Source organism: Nilaparvata lugens, chromosome 11 (assembly GCF_014356525.2).
Source record: "Nilaparvata lugens isolate BPH chromosome 11, ASM1435652v1, whole genome shotgun sequence".
NCBI classification, from domain to species: domain Eukaryota; kingdom Metazoa; phylum Arthropoda; class Insecta; order Hemiptera; family Delphacidae; genus Nilaparvata; species Nilaparvata lugens.
The window spans coordinates 5,252,141-5,279,490 of record NC_052514.1 but is presented as its reverse complement, the minus strand read 5'-3'; the positions used below and the strand labels follow the sequence as shown (position 1 = coordinate 5,279,490).

Sequence of the window (27,350 nt, the reverse complement as noted above, 5' to 3'; positions counted from 1 at the left end):
GATGAGAGGAAATTGTTTAAGCCTCACCTTGCCATTACTAGTAGTAGTAGTTGGTGTACACTTCCAGAATTTCCTTTTGGTTATGATGAAAAGGTCGTCGAATTCTTTGTCACTCAGTCTGGCGTAGATTGATTGATCCTCGTTTGGTGCCGATTTCTGGTTGCTCGATTCGAATACTTTGAACACCTCTGGCCTACGTAGCGCCGGGTTCATTCCTTGTAGAGGTTCACATCTGAAAGAAGCATTTCCCATTTTTCAACTTTCTAGTGATCACAGCAGTTTCCCAGACAGCACAGACGTATCCACATAACGTTCAAAAAAGCTTTAAACTTCCGGCAGTCGCGGTAAAAAGTACAACAGTGTCAGTTTTTTCGCTGCACAAAGCTATTAAATGGGGTAGTGTAAGTGAATGAGTCACCTATGCATATAAAAACTTTCACCCAATCACTCCACTCAGTCATAGTATCAACCGAGCAATGGTTCAGACTTTAGGTGCCATTTAGTCGCGACAGTGCATAAGTGGTACTATGCATATGATAGGGAAAGACTGTATACGGGGACTGTAAACGAACCAACAACACAGAATTGATGGCTTTGTACCAAAATTTTGAGTTATTAAATGGAATTTATTCTATCTTAAGTTAGTAGTTTTCAGTTCCCATGAAGATAGTAAATTTATTCTTGTTCATTGGCAACTTAGCCAGCATTTCTAAAATCGTTATAATTATGACCAGAATCTTATTAAAGTCCTTGGTTCCCACGATCCCACTTGGAATTATCTATTCTCACGACAGATTGAGACGCCAGAAGTATGCTGAATCAATCCCATAGTTCTAAACTTGCAAAAGGGAAATAACTTTTCTCGCCTAGTTTCCTTCTTGCTTGAACGTATCACCTTCCTTACTTACTGAGGAGAAAGAGAGTGGGCAAAGAGAAATTCACAGGCGATCGGGTAAATATTTTAAAGTTGTATGGTAGAACTGACCAGTCTGGAAGCCTCTGAAAACTAGGAGAGCAATGATTCTAATCCCAGCTGTCAGAGTGTTAACTGTTTCTTGACATTTTCTTTCAATTTCCAATATGTTTTCGTTTGGGGGTACATTCTCATTCTCTCCAGGAGAATTTAATAATTGATTGTCCAAGTAAATCGGACATTTAATGTAAGAATAATATTTAGAAGTAAAGTCCCCCTTATAGCTATGGGATAGTTGAGATAATTGACGATTGATTTCCTCTATACTTCGCATCTTCAATACCCATTTTGGGTGAGTATTTTTATTATTGTCATTGAATATGATTTATAGGTATTCGATTTATGTATGTTAATAATATTATTTATTTCCTCATAGGAAGCGGTGAATTGTATTTATTTGATGATCTACCTAGATCATCAATTGAATACAATCCTATTAGATATTGGTAATTATTATGTTTCTAATTCTGTTGTAAATTTGTCGTCAGGTTTCTGTATCGGGCTGAGAATTTCCATTGTAAAAGGGCCGGCGACTTCTTCCAACCATGGATGGAATCGTACGTCATTGAACGCTGATGAGGAGAGAACAAGACTAACTCCCTTTTGGATCTGTCGCCGCGACGCCTGAACATTCCTGGAGGACGACTAATCATCTTCACCCTTCATCCATCTCCGCCAGGGACTCCGGACATCGCGACGACAACTACAAGATGAGTACTTGATCTTTCCCCACCAGAATTCAATGTGTCCCTTAAATTTTGGTCTCTTAAAGACGTAAAAATAATTAAATTTGGTCTCTTAAAGACAAAGATAATCTTTAATTGAAGAAAGTATTTATTGTAAAGTGTTGTTTGAGTTTAAATAGTTAATATAGAGGCAATCAATCGTCAAATGATTTTTATTTCGAATTCCTCATCACTAGAATGGTACTAGAAATTTCACTAACCCCTCCACCATCGGGGTCTAGCATGATTTCCAAACTTAATTATAGTTGTCTGAGAATTTAGGTTCTCAAAAGACACTATAAAATTGGTAGCAGAACGTACAGTTAATTAGTGAATTTTCTGGTCCTATTTTTGTGTTGGAATTGGAAATTTAAATTTGAAATGGGAAAATTGATTCTGATGGAATATTATTAAATTAATGAAATTTTTAAGTGATTTAATGAGTAGCGGTTTCCAGACTATCAGGTTCCATTAATTTATCTAAAGTAGGAAAAATTTTAGTGATATTGAATTATCAAGCTTTTCAATTGTGTAGAAGTAATAAGTATTAATAATTAGTAGATTTGATTATAATAGGATAACATGGCGGTTACACTGGAGATAGTGAAAACGGCATTTACAAGTAACCGTGTAATTAATTCATTTTTGTCTCATAAAATTAACCCAGATGTATTAGTAAAAGATGAACTTCTGTTCGAATTGGAAATCCTAGGTTTAGATAGATCGGAAATGCAAAGTCAGACAGTTGATTGTCTGAGAACTTTGTTCAGACAAAAGATCGCTGACCTCACTGAATGTAGACAAGTGTCCTATGAAACGTTAGGATCTCATAGCACAATAAAAGAAATTAGCTCTCGAATTCTATATTTATTGGAAGAACTTGAATCAATGTCGGAACTGACTAGAAAGGAAATTGTGAAATTAGAATTGAAGACTATTCATTTCATTTCAGTGATTGAACCATCTTTGAAAGCCTTTCCAACAATAACACCCGATAAACAAGAAAAATCAATGACCTTGTTGTATGAAATGATAAATATGTTGCCTTCTATCATTGCTCGTACTGTAGATTTGCAAAGTAAACAATTTAAGAGTAGGCCTCCTTCTCCAGCTAATATGGAATCGCCTAGTGCATTCACGTTTCCAAACACATCAAATGTTGTAGTTTCAAATCAACCAGGTACAAGTAAACTATTGAATATACCTTCTGTGAACATAATAAATTCGCCAACTGGAGAGGTGAATGCAGCTGCAGGCCCTGACAATAATATAATGTTGAGTCAAAATCAAAATCAGGTACAACATTCAATGTATTCAAAAATGCATAACCCCATTGAATCTTTGACTAAAAATTTGAAACCTACTGATGGTCTGAACATTCATGATTTGTTATCATTTTTAACAATTGCACTAAAAATTCAGTCATTTTCTCAAATAGATGACGGCCAGATGCTAAAACTATTAGTGCCATTCACAGTTGGGCCTCTATGCGATAAAATCACTATGGCGATCAATTCAAGTCACTCTTTTGATAAATTCCACCAGGAGGTTCTGAACTATTTTGTACCACAGAGACTTATGTCAACAATAGTCAAAGATCGATTTTATCGACTGCAAGCGCCGGTTGAGCCTATATCAGCTTACGTGGTGTCGATAAAAGAGAGTGCTTTGCTATTGAGATTGGAAAAATCAGAAGCTGAAGTCGTATCTACAATATTAAGTGGTCTGAGTCCTCACGAAAGGTCAAGGTTAATTTTCATGAACAGACCTACAACTCTAGCCCAATTAGATGAAATCTGTATCCAGGCACAAAATTTACATTTTGCAGACATCGAGAGAGATGCTTTCTATAGGACTAATAGGGATAATAGCAATACACCTCAATTTGAAAAGAGACCCATAAATAACTATCCCAACAGAGGATACAGGCAGGGATTTGTATGCTATAAATGCAATGGACCCAATCACATTGCAAGAAATTGCACTAAGAATTTAAACTTCAACCTAGCCTCATCAACAAAAAAAACTTAGTGTCAAAAGTAAATAAAGTAGAAAAACAATCAAAATTGAAATCATTGAAAAATAAAATTTCTAATTCTAAGAAACGTTTCATTCAAAATTTGCAAAGAAAATCTGAAAATAAAGTGTGTGGGATGATTTATTCTAACAAAGCTCTCCCTTTGTACCAGCGAATTTCAATAATGGTGAAACTACATTCCAATGTCTAGTTGACTCTGGTTCAGCGTTTTCAATAATAAAAGCCTCCACACTTCAGGAAATAATTAGCAGTAATAAACTTAAAGAAATTGAGATCATTGAAGATCAAGTTATTTGTTCGACTGCAAACTCTTCTAAATTAGTTATGAATACGTCGTGCATTTTGAAAATTAAAATAGAAATATTCTCATGGAAATTCCGATTTTTAATTGCTGATAACTTGCCAGTTGAAATAATTTTGGGATGTGACTTCATAGAGCACTCTCAGATCCTAGTGAATTTAATAAGAAGAAACTTTTTCTTTGACTTCAGTCCTCACTTGAAATTTCCTTTAATCAATAAAGATTTTTCTAACAATTCCGAAATTCAAGTTCATAATATCATGGAGAGACTGGCCCCAATGGACTTATCGCATTTGAGTTATTTTGATAGGAGTAGTCTAGAGAAATTGATCAGTAAACACGCAGATGTTCTGACTGAGAAAATTGGATCAACCGATCTAATAAAATATGATATTAAATTAACATCCAACAAGGTTGTCAGATCTCAACCGTATTCTATGAATCCAATCAAGTTAGAATATCTAAGAAAAAAGATTCAACAGCTACTAGATGAAGATATAATTGAGCCCTCAACATCGCAGTACTCGTCACCTTGTTTATTGGTGCCCAAACCAACTCCAAATTCTTATCGATTGTGCATTGATTATCGTCGCCTCAATAAGGTAATAGAGTTACAGTCAGCTCCATTAGGAAATCTTCACGAATGTTTTCATTATTTTTCAAATGCTAAGTGGTTTTCGTGCATTGATTTGACTAGCGCTTATAACCAAATCCATTTGACTGAAAAATCGAAGCATCTAACAGCGTTCATAACACCATTTAACTTGTATCAATTCAAGCGTTTGCCATATGGAATCAGTTGTGGATCAGCTGTTTTGACCAACTTAATGCAGAAATTGTTTGGTGACTTGCGTTTCAAGGGACTATTTTTTTATTTGGATGATTTGATTATATATACTGACACTCTCGAAAATCATTGGAAATTATTAGATGAAGTTTTCTGTAGATTAAAACGATCAAACCTGACAGTGAACCCTCAGAAATGTAACTTTGCTGCTAACAAAATCAATTTCCTAGGTCATTTGGTTTCTCATAATAGTATTTCGATCGACCCAGAAAGAACAAAACCAATTGTTAATTTTCCTGTTCCAACTAAAGTAAAAGGAATTGAACGATTCTTGGGAATGGTGCAGTTTTTCTCTAAGTTTATCCCCAACTTAGCACAGATTTCAGCCCCATTGAATGCATTGAGGAAGAAAAATGCGAAATTCATATGGAATGATGAATGTCAAAAATCGTTTGATAAACTAAAACAGATTCTGTCACAGCCTCCGCTTCTAAAAATGGCTGATTTCAATGAGAAGTTTATTTTGAGCACTGATGCTTCTTCAATTGCAATAGGATGTGTGTTGGGTCAGATGCAAGATGGAGCTTTTGCCCCAATCGCTTATGCATCACGCACCCTATCACCATTAGAACGAAAATATTCCACCTATGAAAAGGAAACTTTAGCTGCACTTTATGGAGTTGAGAAATTCAAATATTTCCTTGAACATACAAAATTCATTCTGAGAACTGATTGTAATGCACTGCAATTTGTCTTGAACCACCCAAAGCAACTTGGTAGGATAGGGAGATGGGTTCTAAGGTTATCTGCCTTTCAGTTTACTACAGAGCATGTGAAAGGCGTTGACAATAAGGTCGCCGATTGCTTAAGCCGTATGTTTGAAGACTCTCCTCCCGAAGTAATAGAACAGAATTTATGTAGTATAAATTTAGTAGATTTCCCACTCAGTTTCACTGATATTTCAACCTATCAGAAGCAGGACGAATTTGTGAAGGAGATAATGCAATCAGCGAGTGCTGGTAATGATATTTTTCCGTATCAAATAAAAAAGGGAATTCTAGTATGCAATGTTCGAAATTCAACTGAACCAAAAATAGTACTTCCCCAAGTTCTAAAACCTATGGTTTGCAAGTATTACCACGAATCTTTGTTTGGCGCTCATCTAGGATATACAAAAACTTTGAATAAAATTAAACAGGTTTTCACTTGGAAAGGAATATCTAAAGATGTAGGAGTATTTATTAAAAACTGTAAAATATGTGCATTATCTAAACCAGCACAGAAGGCTAATTATGGCTATATGGCTTCCAGTGTTGCTTCTTACCCAATGGAGAAATTATTTATAGATTTTGTAGGAAAACTCCCAAGATCTTCTAAAGGTAATTGCATGATTTTTAGCTGTCTCGACGCTTTTAGTAAGTATTGCTGGCTGATTGCAGTCAGAGAAGCCAATGCTAATACCGTTTGCAATGAACTACAAAGGATTTTCACTAATTTCGGTGTACCTAAAATAATAGTGTCAGACAATGGACCACAATTCAAATCTAATATATTCAATAAGTTCTGTTTTCAAAGAGGCATTTTACATGTCACGTGTACTCCATACCACCCTCAATCCAACGCTGTTGAAAGAGTACATAGGAATTTGAAATCTGCACTTATTGCATTCTCTTCTCATGACCACACAAAATGGGATGTACCACTCAGTTGGTTACCTCTAGCATTTAATTGTAGCTTCCATGAAAGTAGTAAGTATACTCCTTATGAGTTGATATTCAGGCATAAACCAACTCACCCACTCACGAACATATGGGTAATAGATGAAATACTGCCCCAGAAATTCAGTTAAAATACGAGAAAATTGTGGAAACAAGCTCATGAAAACCTCTTGAAATCGCAGAGTAAAGCGAAGGAAAGATTTGACTTACAAAGAAGTAGAATCCCTTTCAAAACTAATGATAGAGTTTTCCTAAAAGCTAATCCAATAAGTAGAGCTGCTGATAAAATTTCGGCAAAGTTAGCACAAAAATGGTCTGGCCCATTCATAATAAAAGAATGGATTTCACCTGTATCTGTAAAGTTATTTTCCATGGATGGAAATACATTCATACGACGTGCACATGTATCACAATTGAAATTAGATAAGAGCATTAATACAGGAGACACATAAGAAATCAGGTGGACGCATCTGAATTTCGTGACTGTAACTGTAACTGTGACTGAATTTCGTGACTTTTGTATCATGTCTTTGAAGTTATAATAATTGAAAGTCGACTATAAACAAGAGAGAAATTTCCTAGGTAGTAATATAAGTTCATGGCCATGATTATAGTGATAAGAATATTAGGAAGATATGGGTAAAATAGGATAAATAAGTAGAATTATTATAATAATCGTAATTGGAGTATAATCTTATATAATATCAAATTTGTATATATAATCAATTAAACTATATCGTTGTGAATAAGGCATAATCAGTTTATTAGAGTACGATTATTCAGTTAGGTTGTAGTATTATATTCACGTACTATAGTATTCATTGGCAATATAGAAATAGGTTAGTAGTGTTAATGTGTAATTAGATTAAGTATTGAATGAAAGGCTTGATAAGATTATTTCATATCGATTTTATATTCCTATACCTATTTCCTATTTTATATCGATAATTCTCAGAGTAGGCTAGTTCATTGTTCTAGTAAGGTTTCATGATAATTTTGTTGATATTATGATACCGTCAGTTGAGTAATTAGTGTAATGTTGACATCGAACGGCTAGCTCCGTTCAGAGAGAATAGGATCCAGACAGAGTCAATCCTATTTTCTCTGACTGCATTCGACGTAAGTTACTCTCGCACACTCTCTCTCACAACCTTCATGACTTGTAGTACGGTAATAGTAAGTGTTTGCTCGGAAAACCTGTCAACGACGCTCGATTGCGCTGGGCCCGCGCTTTTCTTCGTTTCGACTGATTCCGAACACTGTGGATTCTCCCCACACCCTTTCAATTGGCGCGCTCACCTATTCAAAATTTTGGTAGTTTTTTTTCATTGGCGTCCAACTTTCCTTTAACGGGGGGAGAATCTGTACCAAAATTTTGAGTTATTAAATGGAATTTATTCTATCTTAAGTTAGTAGTTTTCAGTTCCCATGAAGATAGTAAATTTATTCTTGTTCATTGGCAACTTAGCCAGCATTTCTAAAATCGTTATAATTATGACCAGAATCTTATTAAAGTCCTTGGTTCCCACGATCCCACTTGGAATTATCTATTCTCACGACAGATTGAGACGCCAGAAGTATGCTGAATCAATCCCATAGTTCTAAACTTGCAAAAGGGAAATAACTTTTCTCGCCTAGTTTCCTTCTTGCTTGAACGTATCACCTTCCTTATTTACTGAGGAGAAAGAGAGTGGGCAAAGAGAAATTCACAGGCGATCGGGTAAATATTTTAAAGTTGTATGGTAGAACTGATCAGTCTGGAAGCCTCTGAAAACTAGGAGAGCAATGATTCTAATCCCAGCTGTCAGAGTGTTAACTGTTTCTTGACATTTTCTTTCAATTTCCAATAATGTTTTCGTTTGGGGGTACATTCTCATTCTCTCCAGGAGAATTTAATAATTGATTGTCCAAGTAAATCGGACATTTAATGTAAGAATAATATTTAGAAGTAAAGTCCCCCTTATAGCTATGGGATAGTTGAGATAATTGACGATTGATTCCTCTATACTTCGCATCTTCAATACCCATTTTGGGTGAGTATTTTTATTATTGTCATTGAATATGATTTATAGGTATTCGATTTATGTATGTTAATAATATTATTTATTTCCTCATAGGAAGCGGTGAATTGTATTTATTTGATGATCTACCTAGATCATCAATTGAATACAATCCTATTAGATATTGGTAATTATTATGTTTCTAATTCTGTTGTAAATTTGTCGTCAGGTTTCTGTATCGGGCTGAGAATTTCCATTGTAAAAGGGCCGGCGACTTCTTCCAACCATGGATGGAATCGTACGTCATTGAACGCTGATGAGGAGAGAACAAGACTAACTCCCTTTTGGATCTGTCGCCGCGACGCCTGAACATTCCTGGAGGACGACTAATCATCTTCACCCTTCATCCATCTCCGCCAGGGACTCCGGACATCGCGACGACAACTACAAGATGAGTACTTGATCTTTCCCCACCAGAATTCAATGTGTCCCTTAAATTTTGGTCTCTTAAAGACGTAAAAATAATTAAATTTGGTCTCTTAAAGACAAAGATAATCTTTAATTGAAGAAAGTATTTATTGTAAAGTGTTGTTTGAGTTTAAATAGTTAATATAGAGGCAATCAATCGTCAAATGATTTTTATTTCGAATTCCTCATCACTAGAATGGTACTAGAAATTTCACTAACCCCTCCACCATCGGGGTCTAGCATGATTTCCAAACTTAATTATAGTTGTCTGAGAATTTAGGTTCTCAAAAGACACTATAGCTTTGCTTGATGTACTTTATTGGGCTATGAAATGGTAATCATCCAAATGTTCATAGGCGTAAAATAATTCGAGAAGATGGGAAAAGTATAAATTAAACAATTAATTAATATGTTTTGACAGTAAACAGAGTACATAACCCTTGGAAAATTGGATGTTGTACTAAATACAACACGCGACTGCTCGTGTGACTGAGTAGAGCGCGGCTACCGGATGGTTAAAACGTCTAAAACTGTTTTAGAACATTCATAGATATTGTTTGAACATCATCATTCTAATTATAATTATAGATATTTAAAATTGAATGTTCATCAAATTTTGGATATTATGATTTTTTGACATCTTCTACACAAGTCACCATTTATTATTATCATCATTGATATTATTATTATTAGCGGATGGCAAACACATACACACACACACACACACACACACACACAACACCACACACACACACACACACACACAACACACACACACACACACACCACACACACACACATACAGACCAATACCCAAAAACCAGTTTTTTGGACTCAGGGGACCTTGAAACGTACAGAAATATAGAAATTGGGGTACCTTAATTTTTTTAGGAAAGCAATACTATCCTTACCTATGGTAATAGGGCAAGGAAAGTAAAAACACACAAAGATACAGTATTGCATTAACAATCCGTTCTTTAAAGGTGCATACAGACTTGAGCGTCACGAACACATACGTTCCGCTTTTCATCAGCTGATTATATATCAGTGACATTATAGATAAATACATTAATAGATGATATCTAGATAGATCATTCAATATAAACGTAATATATATTATATACTAGCAGGTAACCCGTGCTTCGCAAGGATCTTTCTTTACACTTGACGTAATGAAATCAAGAAGAATTCAAAATAGGCCTATAAGAATCCTCGATTGATTAAGAATTTATATGCTGCATTCCAAGTAAATCAGTATGACCATCTTTCAATAAAAAAAAAAGTTGGATTCAAAATGGCGGAAAAATTTGGGTGCTACGGAAAACCTGTTTTTATCATTCGAAAAGGATCCCCAATCATACCTATCTTCTAATTTCCCTTTTAAGAGAGATCTTCTGCTGCTTCCATACAAACTGGAAGCATGACAAATAATTGAAAACTTGACAAACTGTAAACTGGATGTAATCAAATTTTAAAGAATTTAAAATTATTGGTCTATGACCACCCTCGGTTAAGCAAGAATCTATATGCAAAATTCCAAGTTAATCAGTCCAGTAGTTCTGACGTGATAATGCGTCAACATAATAATTTCCCTATACTTTACACCGGTATAGGCTACGTTTCTAATCCAGATCTTTCCTTTATTATAGTATAGAAGATGATACATGGATGGATGATCATTGTTATTTTACTAAAAGATAGAATACGTTGAATAGTTTCCCTTTCAGAGGGAGCTTTGACAACCCATAAAACTCATTTTTCATTTTTAACGAAAAGGTACATAATATGACCTTATTTTTTTGCTCAGCTTGCCAAAATACCCTTCATTCCAATATTGAAATTTTCGACTGACTGTACAGTGTGTCAGTCATTCTATCAGGGCTCGAATAGTTTTGAAATTTTATCCAAAAGACATATTAACTGCATGCGTTTTCATATTGCGTGTGTTTTCATATTTCATAGTGTGTGTGTGTGGTGTGTGTGTGTGTGTGTGTGTGTGTGTGTGTGTGTGTGGTGTGTGTGGTGTGTGTGTGGTGTGTGTGTGTGTGTTGTGTGTGTGTGTGTATGAGTGTATGTGCGTCTGTGTACACGAAATCTCATGTCCCAATTAACGGAATGACTTGAAATTTGGAACTCAAGGTCCTTACAATATAAGGATCCGACACGAACAATTTCGATCAAATGCAATTCAAGATGGCGGCTATAATGGCGAAAATGTTGTAAAAAACAGGGTTTTTCGCGATTCTCTCGAAAACGGCTCCAACGATTTTAATTAAATTTTTACCTAGAATTGATAAGCTTTATCAACTGCCACAAGTCCCATATCTGTAAAAATTCTAGGTGCGCCGCCCCACCTATGCAAAGTTTGATTTTATATTCTCAATTGTCAGGCTTCAGATACAATTTAAACAAAAAATGGAAAAGATTGAGCATGAATATCTCTACAATTAATGTTCAGTAACATTTTCACCTAGAATTGAAAATAAGCTCGAAATTCGAGAAAATGTGATTATCCAATTGCAAACTGTTGGTAACTGTTGATTCTATTAAATGATTCACTTTGACGAGATAGCAGACCTCGTATGTCTCCAGCGTTATTGTCCTGTCACCAGCTGACTCAGATCTTTGTTTATAAGTAGACTTGAAATGCGCGTGAACACTAGCGTCAGGTGATAACTTTTCATAACGGCAAGGAAAGTTGTGTGAGTGCGCCACACCTGATTTTTTTATTTCGAAAATATGATTTGATGATTTTTTAATGAACTCGAATGTACCATTAATGAAATTTAAACATTAATTCTGAAAAGTCTAGAAGGAAAATTAAAATTTGGGCTTCAAGGTGCACGAGATTGATACTTTTAGAATCTATGTGCAAAATTTGGAGATCTGAATTATTCCCGTTTTTCCGGTATGCAATCCACAAGTTGACATGTTTTGATGCGAACAAACGAACAAACACAACCCTACTCTCTCTTATTATATAGATGGGATATCTACTTATGCTATCTTTCCCCTATGATTCAATTTATTGAATTATGTATAAATAAATAAATCTAATAGGATTTATAAGGAAGGGAAAATAAATATTTTGTTGACATTTTTGGTGTAAACAATTTTGTGTGTGTGTGTGTGTGTGTGTGTGTGTGTGTGTGTGTGTGTGTGTGAGTGTGTGTGTGTGTGTATGAGTGTATGTGCGTCTGTGTACACGATATCTCATCTCCCAGTTAACGGAATGACTTGAAATTTGGAACCTAAGGTCCTTACACTATAAGGATCCGACACGAACAATTTCGATCGAATGCAATTCAAGATGGCGGCTAAAATGGCGAAAATGTTGTCAAAAACAGGGTTTTTCGCGATTTTCTCGAAAACGGCTCCAACGATTTCGATCAAATTCATACCTGAAATAGTCATTGATAAGCTCTACCAACTGCAACAAGTCCTATATCTGTAAAAATTTCAGGAACTCCGTTCCATCTATGCAAAGTTTGATTTTAGATTCTCAATTATCAGCCTTCATATATACAATTCAAACAACAAGTTTCAAGTGGAAAAGATTGAGCATGAAAATCTCTGCAATTAATGTCCAGTAACATTTCCACCTAAAATTGAAAATAAGCTTAAAATTCGAGAAAATGTTATTATCAAATTGCAAACTGTTTGCAACTTTTGGTTCTATCAAATCATTCACTACGAAGAGATAGCAGATCTCGTGTGTCTCCAGCGTTATTGACCTATTTCCAGCTGTCTCATATCTTTGAATAGTAGACTTGAGATGCGCGAGAACACTAGCGTCAGGTGATCAATTTTCATAACGGCAAGGAAGGTTGTGTGAGTGCTCTACACCAGGTTTTTTAAATTGGCAAATGAATTTGAAATTGAATGGAACACTTACTGAGCCGTGATGTCCCCCGTATTCGGGGTTGCAGAAGGGCCCAGTCTCAAGTAAGGTCCCGACGACTCGATGTCATGAATGAGCGAGTTCCCTTCATTGGGGTATTTTACTTCGAACGCCAATCTGTTAACACATTCCCATCATCAAATCTCGAGCTTCCATTGAGGCTAGGCGCACAACAGTTAGTCGAGACAAGACAAGACATGATCATACACGTTTAGACACAATACTTTACATTGTTGCTTATGACGCAACTCACACTGATTAGTCATTGCAATTAGACATGTCTTCATAAGCAGCCATGTGAAGTATTGTGACTGAACGTGTCTGATCATGTCTTGTCTTGTCTTGACCAGGCTTGTGCGCCTAGCCTAAGTTATCAATGGTAACTCCCTCAACTTCTTAAAAATTACAATTGTTGATGGAAATCAATAAATGATGGAAAGCTATCTCTATATATATATATGAAAGCGAAATGACACTCACTCACTCACTGATTGACTCACTCACTCGCAGAACTAAAAATCTACCGGACCAAAAACGTTCAAATTTGGTAGGTATGTTCAGTTGGCCCTTTAGAGGCGCACTAAGAAATCTTTTGGCAATATTTTAACTCTAAGGGTGGTTTTTAAGGGTTTAAAGTTCCTCTTTCAGCATGTTTATTCTTCTAATTCTCTTAATTATAATTGAAAAATATTCATACCATATGTTAATATAGAACTATAATCTAGAGAGAGTACCTCGTCGAAACAGTTGTTAACTGGTAACTAGATTAATAATTTTGTCAGGTTGGCATTAAGTTGAGTTGACTTTGTTAGGTTGGCACCAAGTTGAAGATTGAAATGCATTTATCGCGGAAAAATTGATTGGGCACTGCTACTTCAATCAGAGCTATTCCTGGGAATATCATATTACTAGCGGTCAGGCTCGCTTCGCTCGCCATATCCGTTTAGCCAGACGTTTAGTCTGGACCCCCGACTGGATTGTCCTAACATATGATAAAAATGCTCGTTCGCCTGCTGATCTCATTCTTGGATGATCCAGTCGGGGGTCCAGGGGGCGGAGCCCCCTTGCTAGACGTATATGGCGAGCGAAGCGAGCCTGACTGCTAGTAATTGATAAATCATCGATACCGTTATGCAATATGTAACTCTTCATAGGCGACTGTTGGCCTCAGTAACTACTTTTCAGCGCTAGTTTTGTAATAAAGTTTTATATTACCATCTCAAACAGGTCTAGTACCTCGAGATGCAAATACTCAATTGCCATTTCATTTCATTTTGTAATAGTATTTTCCCATGTTGTCAAATTTGTATTGCTTTTATTATGTATTTCCAAGATGTTGTAATTTTCTTATTCCTGCCAATAAATTGGTTTACAGCATTTAACTTAAAATTTTTCAATTAGTTCTTGCTATTAAAAAGAACGAACATTTTCAATCAATCGTTAAAAAGTTATAAGGCCAAATGGAAAAATCGTAGCCGTGAGGGTGACTCCTCAAATTGTGACACCTTCAGGAGCTCATATCTAGAAAACTAAGAGAGATATGGGAAAATGTTACAGATTAACATTGTAGGTTAATTCGTTAGCTTAAATTTAGTATTTGTCAATAATTTAAAAAAAACGCATATTGTTCGAGATTTATGGAAAAAACCAAAATATGATAATTTCAAACCACCCGCTTAGCACAGGGGGTAGGGGTGAGGACTTTTGATATATTTACCCCCTTACCATCCTTAAAAGAGCTGCTGGGTCAAAATTTGTGTTCCAAACTTTTCCCTCTATAATCTTTCGTTGACTGGACCATAAGTTAGTCGTTCTTTTCAATAGCAAAAAGTGATTTAATAATAAGCAGTTCGTGATGGAAAACAGCATTGAAGAATTTAAATTTTCGTTCAATAATAATATTCTATTATCATTCTTATAACTGTAAGCCGGGTCCAGACGCTCAAGTTTACCATTAGTCTTATGCTCAAGCAAAAGACGGATCGTTTGGTTCAAGCAAAAGACGGATGTAAAATTGCGTCCACACGCATCCGTCTTATGTCGTCCGTTTTCCTATTTTTGTGCTCACAAGCTCCGTTCGTCATCAACTATGGAAGAGCTAGTACTCTTGGCCACTTTTGTTTTGTATGTAAAAAATAGGAAGAAAGGTAGAGTTCATCGTTCACGTTGGAGTAGGGACTGGTTGTTAAAACGACACAAATTTTCTCACGTTGCATTGCTTCGAGAATTGCAAGATGAATCTGAAAATATGTTTTCGCCACACTTGGATGTAATGAGCTGGTTTACGTGCGTCATATGGTGGCCGAAAGTGATTGTTTTCCGACCAGGCCGGTAAAACTTTACGGCCCTAGGGCTGTAAAATGACCTTGAATAACAGCTGATTCTGATTTGATATGAACGGGTTTACAAAATAGTTTTTGAAACAGAATCAGTTTATGCTTCTAGAATTGAATAAAGTATTTTGCAATAAGATACTATCATTTCATTTGGATGAATGAAATACAAATAAGATATTATAAACTACTCAAATTCAATTTTCAGAGTATAATAGAATCTAACCTCAAACCTCATAGTACTGCGTTTATCACAAAACCTGGTGGATAGTTTTGGAACTACTTGGGCAATATCCATGGTGCTGAACGTTTTAACAAATAGTTTATGAAACAGAATCAGTTTATGCTTCTAGAATTGAATAAAGTATTCTGCAGTAATATACTATCATTTTATTTGGATGAATGAAATAGAGGTAAGATATCTTCTTCTTCTATATAATAAGAGAGAGTGGGGTTGTGTTTGTTCGCATCAAAACATGTCAACTTGTGGATTGCATACCGGAAAAACGGAAATGATTTAGATCTCCAAATTTTGAACATAGATTCTAAAAATATCAATCTCGTGCACCTGGAAGCCCAAATTTCTATTTTCCTTCTAGATTTTTCAGAATATTAATGTTCAAATTCATCTATGCTACCGTAGGCTAATTGAAGTTCCATAGCCCAAAGTGTGTATTTTTATCAGCAGGTTATAAGACTACTATTTACCAACGTCTAAGTAGCGCAGCGGTAAGAAGCTTGCTTACGGAGCGATGGTACCTCGGTTCAAATCCCCCGATGCTTCCCATTTTTTTGTTCTTAATTTTTTCCCTCGAAACGTATTATTATCAATTATTTTTTGAAGGAATTTGTTTTCATTACTATTGAACTTGGATTTTATCAAATAATTATTTTCAATGTAAAATTTTGCCACCAGTACAAATGAATTGGACATAGTCTTCATGCTGTAGGCCTATAATTTATTGAATTTCATAAGAAAAACATGAATAGATCACAATAAAATGAGTAATAATTTTTATTCTTCAGTTATAATGTAGGCTACTATCAGACACGAATTCCCAGTGAAACGAGTATTTTAGGTATTTTTTTTTGGAATTGGGAAAACAAGAGGCTGCCTGATTCAAATTGAGGAGGATCCTAATAGAACTAAAATTTATTGATGTATTGGAAAAATCAATATGATTCTGTGAGGTTTCCAAGTATTATGTATTCTTCAGTTTTCTATACTTTAATAACTAGATACTAATAACTATACTAATAGCTAGAGCTATGACCTTCCACTTTTGTTTTCGGAACTGCTTAATAAACAATTATTCTCATATATATTGTTTATTTCTCTGTGTGGCGAAAAATAGCGTTCGCACCACGGGCAAAAATGTTTTTCCGGCTCTCAATCTTTTCTAGTCCTCGGCCTACGGCCTCGGACTTGAAAACCGATTTCGAGCCGGAAAAGTCTCATTTTCGGCCCTAGGTGCGAAATATACTATTATAATTTTGTTTATATGTTCCTCATTCACTTTGAAACACCAATATTACCGTGAAAATCAGACTATAGATATCATAAATCAGGTGTCGAGTGGATTATTACTTGCATGCTATTAAGATCCCATTGTAATTTGGTAAAAAATCAGCTGTCGTTCTGAGAGTATCATGAGAATCAAGAAGGAAAAAAAGCGTTATATAAAATCGATAAAAAGACTTGCTTATTTTCAAGTACTCGCGAGGCATTTTATTAATTTGAGGGCGCTGAATCCGAATCTGAAATCACAATTTCTCTATCTACATTTTTACGCGATTTAGGTTTTGGTGGATAGATAAAAGACGGACGGTTTGATGGAAAAAGATTCCCGGCCGATACATTTTGAGTTTGACGACTTAAGCTTGAAGACCCATTCGTTTTACCGTCCAGACGCAACGACTTACATGCACCGACTTTTGCTTGAGCAAAAGACTGAAGCTAAACTTGAGCGTCTGGACCGGGCTTAAGATGTGATTCCCGTTTGATCAGTAGCAGGTTGATGATTGAAATATCTATCACCTCAATCCGCAATTACCGGCAGGGAGAAATCCTGTGTGCAGGTAAGAGTCAAATTTATATTTTCATGTAATCAATGGAACAAAACGTAATGAAACTTCTAATGAATGGGGCCTGCAATAAGGCTGTGCAGAGCCTAGAAAAAAACTTTCTACTCGTGACGTTTTTCCAAGTTTATCGATTTGTATATCATCAAGCTATCAAAATGAAAAGGTTTTCTCGGAAAAACATTTTTTTCCGATCATTACTTTTTGAGATATGAGCGACTGAAATTTGAATTTTTGGGATAGAACATTTCAAATTCGGTAAGATATAAATCCATGAGATTCAGAGGATGGATTCTTCATGGCATTGTTGATCTAGTAAAACAGAAATTTTCTGAAAATATCAATTTTTGGAAAAGTTATTCAATTTACCAAAAATAACTCGACTGAAAGTTATTTATTTTTAGTAAACTGAATAACTATCTTAAAAATTGATATTTTCAGAAAATTTTTGTTTTACTAAATCTATGAGAAATCTATCCTCTAAATCTCATGGATTCTTCTCTTACCGAATTTGAAATGTTCTGTCCCAAAATTTTAACTTTAGGCGCTCATATCTCAAAGAGTAATGATCAAAAAAAAAATATTTTCCTGAGAAAACTTTTTCATTTTGATAGCTTGATGATATACGAATCAAAAAACTTTGAAAAATATCTCGAGTAGAAAGTTTTTTTTCAGCCTTTGCACAGCCTTAAGGTGGGTTTTCGTTTGTGCGTATCCGCGTTCGGCTGCGTATGCCTTTGGCTCAATAGCAACTATCAAAAACAATAGATTGAATCTATTTGTATAATAAATTATTCATTTACTTGATATCGTGTTCAGTATTGAAATCACTAATATATTAAATGGAATGACGTTTGATATCAACTGTGTGAATACGATACAAACAGAAACGATTTATTGTTTTGGAGATTTTCTATTTTGACTAACCGCTTACGCAGCTGAACGCGGATACGCACAAACGAAAACCCACCTTAAAACGGAACCTATATGTAATGAATACGTTAATAGCTTGATTTTTTCTTGTGAGGTGATACCCACGTGAGCTCTAGGCTTGCGCATGAGTAATGAGGCGGATAATAATGAGAGATGAATGGACCTACAGCTTTAGGTGGGTTCCTTAGCACCGGGAAGCGATTTCACAACTCATGAATCCTGGGCTATGTTGGACTTGAGATGAACCGCTGTTGAGGTGCCTTATAGCTCAATATTTTCATACCACAACCATTCTATAACTAATTTTAATGAGACAGGTTACTGTTGAATTATTATTACTTACCCTGGTTTTGGATAAGTTCTCTGTCGATCATGCACTTTGAGGTGTAACTCTGAAAAATAAACGGTATTATAGTTATTATTATTATATTTTTCAAGGATGAAATTGATGTTATTCAATCACAAAAGGCAAACAATTATATATATCAATCATCTAAAGGTTTGAAATTTCCAATCACTCCCAAAACTCCCCATACAGGAATTTAAGAGCCGGTTTCCGATCTCGGGATCTATATAAGTTCTGGACTGGTATTATAGTCATTATTATTATATTTTTCAAGGATGAAATTGATGTTATTCAATCACAAAAGGCAAACAATTTTATATATCAATCATCTAAAGGTTTGAAATTTCCAATCACTCCCAAAACTCCCCATACAGGAATTTAAGAGCCGGTTTCCGATCTCGGGATCTATATAAGTTCTGGACTGGTATTATAGTCATTATTATTATATTTTTCAAGGATGAAATTGATGTTATTCAATCACAAAAGGCAAACAATTATATATATCAATCATCTAAAGGTTTGAAATTTCCAATCACTCCCAAAACTCCCCATACAGGAATTTAAGAGCCGGTTTCCGATCTCGGGATCTATATAAGTTCTGGACTGGTATTATAGTCATTATTATTATATTTTTCAAGGATGAATTGATGTTATTCAATCACAAAAGGCAAACAATTATATATATCAATCATCTAAAGGTTTGAAATTTCCAATCACTCCCAAAACTCCCCATACAGGAATTTAAGAGCCGGTTTCCGATCTCGGGATCTATATAAGTTCTGGACTGTTATTATAATCATTATTATTATATTTTTCAAGGATGAAATTGATGTTATTCAATCACAAAAGGCAAACAATTATATATATATCAATCATCTAAAGGTTTGAAATTTCCAATCACTCCCAAAACTCCCCATACAGGGATTTAAGAGCCGGTTTCCGATCTCGGGATCTGTAAGTTCTGGACTTACAGAGTCCAGGACTAAAATAAGCTCTCGGGTCTAAATTGACTTTCTGAGTCACTATTTTATCTTCTAAACTCCGGAGTCTATCAAGTTCTCGACTTATTTGAGTCCAGGACTTTAACGCAATAAACATGAGGGAAATTCACAATATTTTGCTGTTGTATTGTTGGCATTATAGCAAAACGGAAACAGCTGATTACAGCGGGATAATTCAAATGAGCATGCTCTCCAAACTATTTTGTAAAAATACGTTCAGATTTCTTTGTAGGCCTATTCAAAGCAAATCCTTTAAAAGGTGAATGAATAAACATTTCATTTTACATTATGCTATTATTGATCATTGATCCTAACCAGTGATTTTGGAATAAACATTTCATTAGGCTATTGAGTTTGTTTTGTATTTGTTTTGAAAAAAAAACTGGAGTAATAATTTATTATTGTTATTATTATTATTTATGTTTAATATGACATTGATTAATAACATTCAGATAGGAATATAAATTCCAAGGCAATCCTTGTACTATTTTGCTTGAACATTTTCAGGTTATGTCACAGTCGTAAAATGAGGCTAGTTTTTTACGCATAATTCTGATACAATTATATTCCAAAATGAACTTGCAAACTAAAAATTATGAATTTAGATAGACTAATCCAAATAATTTAGGTATTTCATGACATTTATTTGGCTTTTTATCCACTTCAAAACAATAACTGAATTGTGTTTGCTCAGTTAAGTCTAGAACTTGAATTTAAACCCTACCCCAGTCGAGGGTTCAAAATCACGCTGTTTTAAGTCCTGGACTTAACGATTTTTGATAAATCCTTGACTCGGAAAGAGGCGAGAATCTAATTCAAGTCCTGGACTTATAAGCACTTCACTCAGAAAGCGAAATTATAAACTCCAGGGTCTAACATGATCTCTAAACTCCAGAGTCTATTCAAGTCCTCAACTACGTTAACGCTCTGACTCGGAAAGCCAATTTTCTGATTCCAGAGTTTAAAGCCAGTTGAAGTCTAGAACTTAGCTAAATCCCGAGCTCGGAATCCGGAACTAAGAGGTTCTGTTATTTTAACAAAAACACGGACATTGACTGGTTCATAAGTGAACATATTACTTTTATTCAATGATCATCAAACAGCTAGAAAATAACAAAAGGCTTGTTATATACTAACAAGATTATATAGAACTAAGAAATTTATCAAACTTATTATTATTCAATCAACAAATCAATTTTATCAAATAATATAAAACTAACTGAACCCTCTGTATCAATATCACAATCAATAATTTTTGGGAAATATTACAGGGGTGCCCACAGGGTGGGAGGGGGGTGTTTGGACGCAGACTGTGTCCTTGAAATTCCAAAAAAGGTCAGCAGTGTATGAAATGACATTTTTAGGGTTCCCAATTCAAAGAGGGAGTAGCAAAGGGTGAACCAGCTTTCGTCTTTCTAATTCAAAAAGGGGGAATTGGGGGAAAGTTGGATTGGATTGGATTGAAATTGATTGGATTGGATTGAAATTGATTGGCTTGGATTGGATTGAAATATTACAAGTACGCTCTCCTTCAATTTCCACTGACTTTGAGAAGTAAAACTCACCGATGATATTATGTAATCCATATTATATGGCTTACATAATAGTAAAACTTACATATTATATGGCTTGCACAACTATAATAGTTGGGCACAAAATACTGTTGATAAGTTTTGAGACTTACTGAAATTAAGTGCCGAGGCTTTTGCAAACGTGTTCGATGTAAGAGTATGGTCCTTGCGATAGAAGAACTTGGTCTCGACCACCTTAACTCTTCTCTCATCAGATGAGTAATCTATTAGTGAAACTTCCACTCCCGAGACGTACTTTATATCACGGATCTCCTTGAAGCTGATAAATTCATTCCTTATGAAGTAGATCAAAGTATGAGTTCGCATATGCTGAAAAATTAAACGAAGGAATAACTGAAGCGCATGCCACACCAAACTCGCTCCCGCGGCGGTAGCGAAGTTAAAAAACTCGCTTTTCATGTTATATTATTAAATTGAGCAGGCCACACCGAGCTCGCTCCCGCGGGTAGCCGTCTAGTTGTCACCCCGACTACTTGACACCTACTGGACCAAAGGTGCCAACTAGTCCCGACCGTAAACGACAACTTGACACCTCGCACCCTCGCGTCAGGGTGTCCCCTCGACTAGTTGACACCTCCTTAGAAAGGAGACAAGTAGACGGGGATGGCTCACGTCTACATGACACCTTGCTCGCTGGCGTCAAGTTGTCACCCCGACTACTTATCACCTACAGAGCACCAGTTGACACGACTTACACCCCTGCGGCGTAGAGAGGAGGGATCAAGCAATTTTCATTACTGGTTATGATGTAGAATTGAATTCCAAGCACTTTTGGTGCAGTAATATTTTCCCGTCAAACGCACGGTTCGGGAGATATTCGCCGTCTTTGCTATTTTTAGGACAATTTTCTCGAGTTAGTTGAAAACAGAAAAAAAATAATAATTAGCCCTTTTGATGACTGAACCAGATGTAGAACACAATTCTAAACACATTTTGCTTAATTATATTTTCCCGTCAGACGCATCGTTTACGAGTAAATTGAGCCTAATGATAGGACAGTCAAATTTTCATTCATCAATGATATGGCAGATGAAGCTATCAGTCTGGTTTATCAACTGAGGTACAGTATTACATGAAGTCTGGTAATTGATATGAGGATAAATAATTATTTATACACACTTGCGCTCAGATTGCAATCAGACCATAAGAAGGCCAATGAGAATCTTCAAGTTGTGTCTGTGTCTTCTACACTCACAGACACTGTTCAAACAAATTTTATAGCTTGTTCACAAGTTATAAATAACTTGTCAAACTTATAACTTATAACTTGTCAAACAAATAACTTGTCACTAATGCTAGACAAATATTTTGAGGCTCTATCAACATCCAGTCTGTTCCTATACTTATTCTTGATTGCAACATGGTTGAAAAGGCTCACTCACAAAGACATGATGTTGATAATACAAAATTGGGAATCTTAATGCCTTTTCATATAGAACTTGATAGTTTGGCTTCATTTTCCAACTTTCAAATGAAGAGCCAGCCGGAATGGTGATTTCTTGTCATGGTTGACTAGTTGTCACCTCCACAGAAAGGATACAACTAGACGGTTATGGCTCACGTCTACTTGTCCCCTAAAAACCGGTTTTAAAAGGGGACAACTAGTCGAGGTGGCACTTAGTCGCGTACCCGCTCCCGCATAGGTACCTCGGCGGTAGTTTCACTTGGCCGTTTCAGGCGAACTTTTGAAACGTCTGCTGGTGGTACTACCGCCGAGGTAGCGAGCTCGGTCTGGCCTGCACAATTCAATAACATGGAAAGCGAGTTTTAAAAGTTCGCCTTCGGTAGCGCATGCGCAGGATACCGAGACTCAGACGTCTAGAGAACCACACTCATCAAAACAAAAACAAAACCAAACTACCGCTAGCGGACGTTTTTTGGTGTGGCTTGAACTACCACCGCGGGAGCGAGCTCACTACCTCTATCAGACGTTGGTGAGGCCAGTGCTTAACTGAGCCTCTAGCAGCTGGTGGCATGCACTGCACACTTGAGAGCAGTGAGCATTAACCAACATCAAAATTATTCTATAGTCAGTCCCACGTTATGATGGCAGTATTTAATTAGCAATGGTATTGCTATCCTTGAATATCATTCAACAAAGCGAATTATTTTTTTCTCTATTATTGTATAAAACTAGGGAACAACCAATGTAACTAGCTGATTGCAACTCTCAACAGCGGGCAAGGCTTGATTCCTTTTGCTGGTGATGCCGGATTACCATTGAGAAGTATCCAATTATGATTTTGGTATTATTTATGCTTAATTTTTATTTTAATTATTTCATACTTTTGATTATAAAATTAAGTATTTTCTTTTATTATGTTTTGAATATGTATATTTATTGTATGGCAAATAAATGATTTGATTTATTAATTGAGCTATCTCTTTCTCGCTTTGCTCTGTTGCCAGATCGGTTTCTAACAATGTAGAATTAATAATTAATTAACAAAATATTCCATCTTGATTACGAAAATTCATTATTGAATAATTGAAACATATGATTTCTTGCTTAATAAGATATAATTGATTTTTAAACGATAAACAGTTAATATTACATTAATAAACCTGTATCAGCTACCGTCTTTAGAAGGCATTAACAAGACAGAGAGGATCGGCAACGTTGATCTCCTATCTTTCCTCACTGCCGTTATAACGTGGACCTCACACAGCTACAAACGAACAAAGTCCCATAAGTAAAAAGTTCCAGTATCCCATTTTCAAAGTTCGAAATCGCTTAAATGCCTTAAAACAGCGTATGAAAAAATATCCAATGCTGTTTCTGCTGTATCTATATATATAAAAATGTTATGTTGGTTTGTGTGTAATGCAAAAACTCCAAAAGTACTGGACCGATTGAGTTGAAATTTTAACATGATATAAAATCCGCATCAAGGATGGTTTTTATCTACTTTTTACAATTTTCAGGGGCGCTACGCTCGCCCGAAAATTTTTAACTTTTTTGTTTATGGATTTTTCCGATTTTTGACTTCACATTCGGGGTCAGCTCGCGAAAATAAGTCGATTAAAAAAAAAAAATTGACCGGGCTCGCAGGGTGGCCCGGGGGGAGGGGGTGAAACTTTGGCCATTTTTGGCCAGATTTGAGCTGAGCGCTGCTGCAATCAAAGTGCAAAATCTGACCGCTAGATAGCGCGCATGTTTCAAAACGCAGCTTCAACAGGTTCGTGAGATATAGAGTACCGGTAAACTACACTCTTGATTACCGTATGTTTTCCGGTACAATTATTGGATTTCAATTACTATGGAAGTCAATTCTAATGAATTTTCGGGATGGTTGACAGCATTTCATCTGGTATTCCGTTTAGTAGTTATCTCATAATAATTATTGGTGTTTAATTATAGAATTAGAATTTTAGAATAAAATAGAATTTTATATATAGTGGGGGCCACAGAAAAAAAAAATAAACATTCAATCACAATGTGCCACTGCGAAGCGTGGCAGGGTACAGCTAGTTTATTATACATTCATAATGATAAAAAACATTAATTAATAAAGGAAATTGTAATAAAAAATTTGAACAAAATGTGGCTAGGACCCTGATCGTTTTTGCCAGTCGTTCAGCTTCATCAATTGAAGGGTCGTCAGCAAACCATCGTCATCTTCTCTACCTGATTCAGATAGTAGTGAATTGTAGAATATTTGAGCATAAGGGTTTGTCAGGAACTGTTTCAAATTTAGTAGATCCTTCATTTTGGCTGTTGTTTCAGTTGCGTGATTATACTTAAAAAATGTGATGTGAGTCTTGCAGTATCAGTGACAGAATTGTCGACGCATGCACTATGATGCAAGTTTGAAATACCTGTTATAACTCGGTGAGTGACAATGTGTTTTTGGAAGAAAGCTGGAATCGAGGTGAAATTTAGTCATGACTTCACTTGAGCGTCTTTTCGCAACGTTACCTCCTTTTTAAAGCAAGTCCAAATTTCCATCTTGATACGTATAAAATTCTCAGATAGAACTTGCGGTTGTTTCTCTTCAGCTCCCGTCATTTCGTAGCTATCTGATGTCCGTTTGAAGATCTCCGGCTCGTATTCTTTTTTGTACTTGTCTTCCCTATTCGCCAGATCACACCTTCAAATCAATAGAACAATCTATCAGAATCACTACATTATTCCTCAGAATTCTAGAAAATAACAAGAACGAGCTGGGGAAAAAAATTACTGCTTCTATGATTGACAAGACAGATTAACTCTTACACATAATTACTGTATTCACTTCATCAACATTCCAATACGTGACAACCATTTGTATTTCAACAGACATGATTCCCTGAAAATACGTGAAAGTAGACCGTTAGTGGTCAGTCTATAGTTATTTGTGCAACTAGTGCGCAAAGTGACAGTTTGCTGCATCGAAAGAAACGTTTTCGCCCGAGCCGTAGGCGAGGGCGGAATGGTTTCTTGAGTGCAGCAGAGGAACTTTGTGCACGTATTTCACATTTAATTTTTCCTACAGTTACCATTGAATATGAAAAGTGGGTAATTATGGATAAAATGGAGGCTGAAATCCATCAAATGGTTGTGTGTGTGATGCTGTTATTAATAACAACTTCAATTCATTTAAAAATTAATAATCCAATTGAAGTTGTAAATTCTCAGCCAAAGTTCTCATCTTTATTCATTCAAGAATCAGAAAAATTACAGATAAAACAAAAAATTGCATTCAAAATACACGCCAATAGCATGGCTGAATGGCTGAACCGACAAGCGCGCGACCTAGCGGGAAGAGTCGTACCTAACTTCGTTTCATCCAACTAAAAACCGTATTCAGATATTTAGACATGGTTAGCTTACTAAATTACCGAAAAATAATAAAGTAAACTAAAAAAAAAATATAAAATAACATAGTCAACAGAAAATATTTTATTGTATGATATTCTAATGTTATTTTATTAATTTTATTGACATGGATTTCGAACGGTAATTATTTAACCTGAAAATTCGAATTTCATAATGTGTGTTTGCTACATTTCTCATTGCTTATAGTTGAAATAATTATTACCGTCAATGGAAAATAAACATTATTTATTATTAAATGATGATAAGTTATTATTTGATTATGATTTAGATAAACAGTATTCTTGTTTTGGATTTCTAGATTGGGATCTTATCATAAATGTAGGGTAGCCATTGAAATTATGATTCTTATCTAAATCTAACCACAGTCTTTGTTACCAACATAATTTCTGTTTTCGTGCACTAATCCTCCATATAACCCACCAACTATTTTGTGTTGCCATGTTGCAAATGTGGAGTGCAGGAGAAATTTTTCCCGCACTAGAGCGGAAAAGTGATTCTTTGCGTTCTGTAATCAGTGCAGGAATGGCCACTTTTCAAGGTAACTGTAGGAAAAATATATTTTAGAGCTGTGAATAACAAATAGTGAGTAGGTTTTTGATTTTGTATTCACATTTTTTAAATAAGTGCAATATTTCTAAAGTTTTTAATTTATTGTGATTCAAAATTCAAATTTCAAATTCTTTATTTTCTGCATGAATACAATAACAAGAAATGTATGTATATCGCAGTCGTCATAAGTACAAATATATACACATAGGTAACATGTTTTTTGTATTTAGTTAACATAATAAAAGGTCAGAAAAAGTCAGCCAGACAAAAACTCATTCAACGAGTAAAACTCTCCTTCTACAACAAACTTTCTAAGGTTTGTTTTGAACAAAGCATCATTATTAATCGACTTCAAGCTATCTGGTGATTTATTATAAATTTTAATACCAGTGACATTTATATCCCCTTCAGACAAGGCAAGACGATGTTGGGGAAGTAGCAAATTGGTACCATGTCTTGTAGAATAATTGTGACTAGCTCCTACAGTTGTAAAACGATCACCATTCCTTCCTATATATATATATATATATATATAACAGACCGATAAACAAGAAGACCATAAAATGTCATAATGCCAAGTCTGCTAAAAGTCCCACTACATGTATGATATACTGGAAGGCCTTCTATAATTCGGATAGCACGCTTTTGTATCTTGAACACCTCATTGGAATGGGATGAGAACCCCCAAGCTTCCATTGCATAAGTCATCACCGATGTAAAACAGCCATGATAAACAGTAAGTAAATAATATTCTTTATTTAACAGTGACTTTAATATTCTCAGT

General features: G+C 35.4%; 1 protein-coding gene across 1 annotated transcript in view; it reads right to left on the bottom strand.

The window, feature by feature from the left end:
- LOC120353629 overlaps window positions 1-27,350 on the bottom strand; it is a 50,757-nt gene that overhangs the window by 7,298 nt on the left and 16,109 nt on the right. Inside the window, exons 2-6 of the mRNA XM_039438176.1 lie at window positions 25,118-25,289; window positions 21,291-21,507; window positions 18,603-18,651; window positions 12,906-13,028; window positions 28-232 (exon numbers count right to left, since the gene is read on the bottom strand). Coding sequence (XP_039294110.1) covers window positions 28-232; window positions 12,906-13,028; window positions 18,603-18,651; window positions 21,291-21,507; window positions 25,118-25,289 — 766 coding nt within the window. The remainder of the gene's footprint in view (window positions 1-27; window positions 233-12,905; window positions 13,029-18,602; window positions 18,652-21,290; window positions 21,508-25,117; window positions 25,290-27,350) is intronic.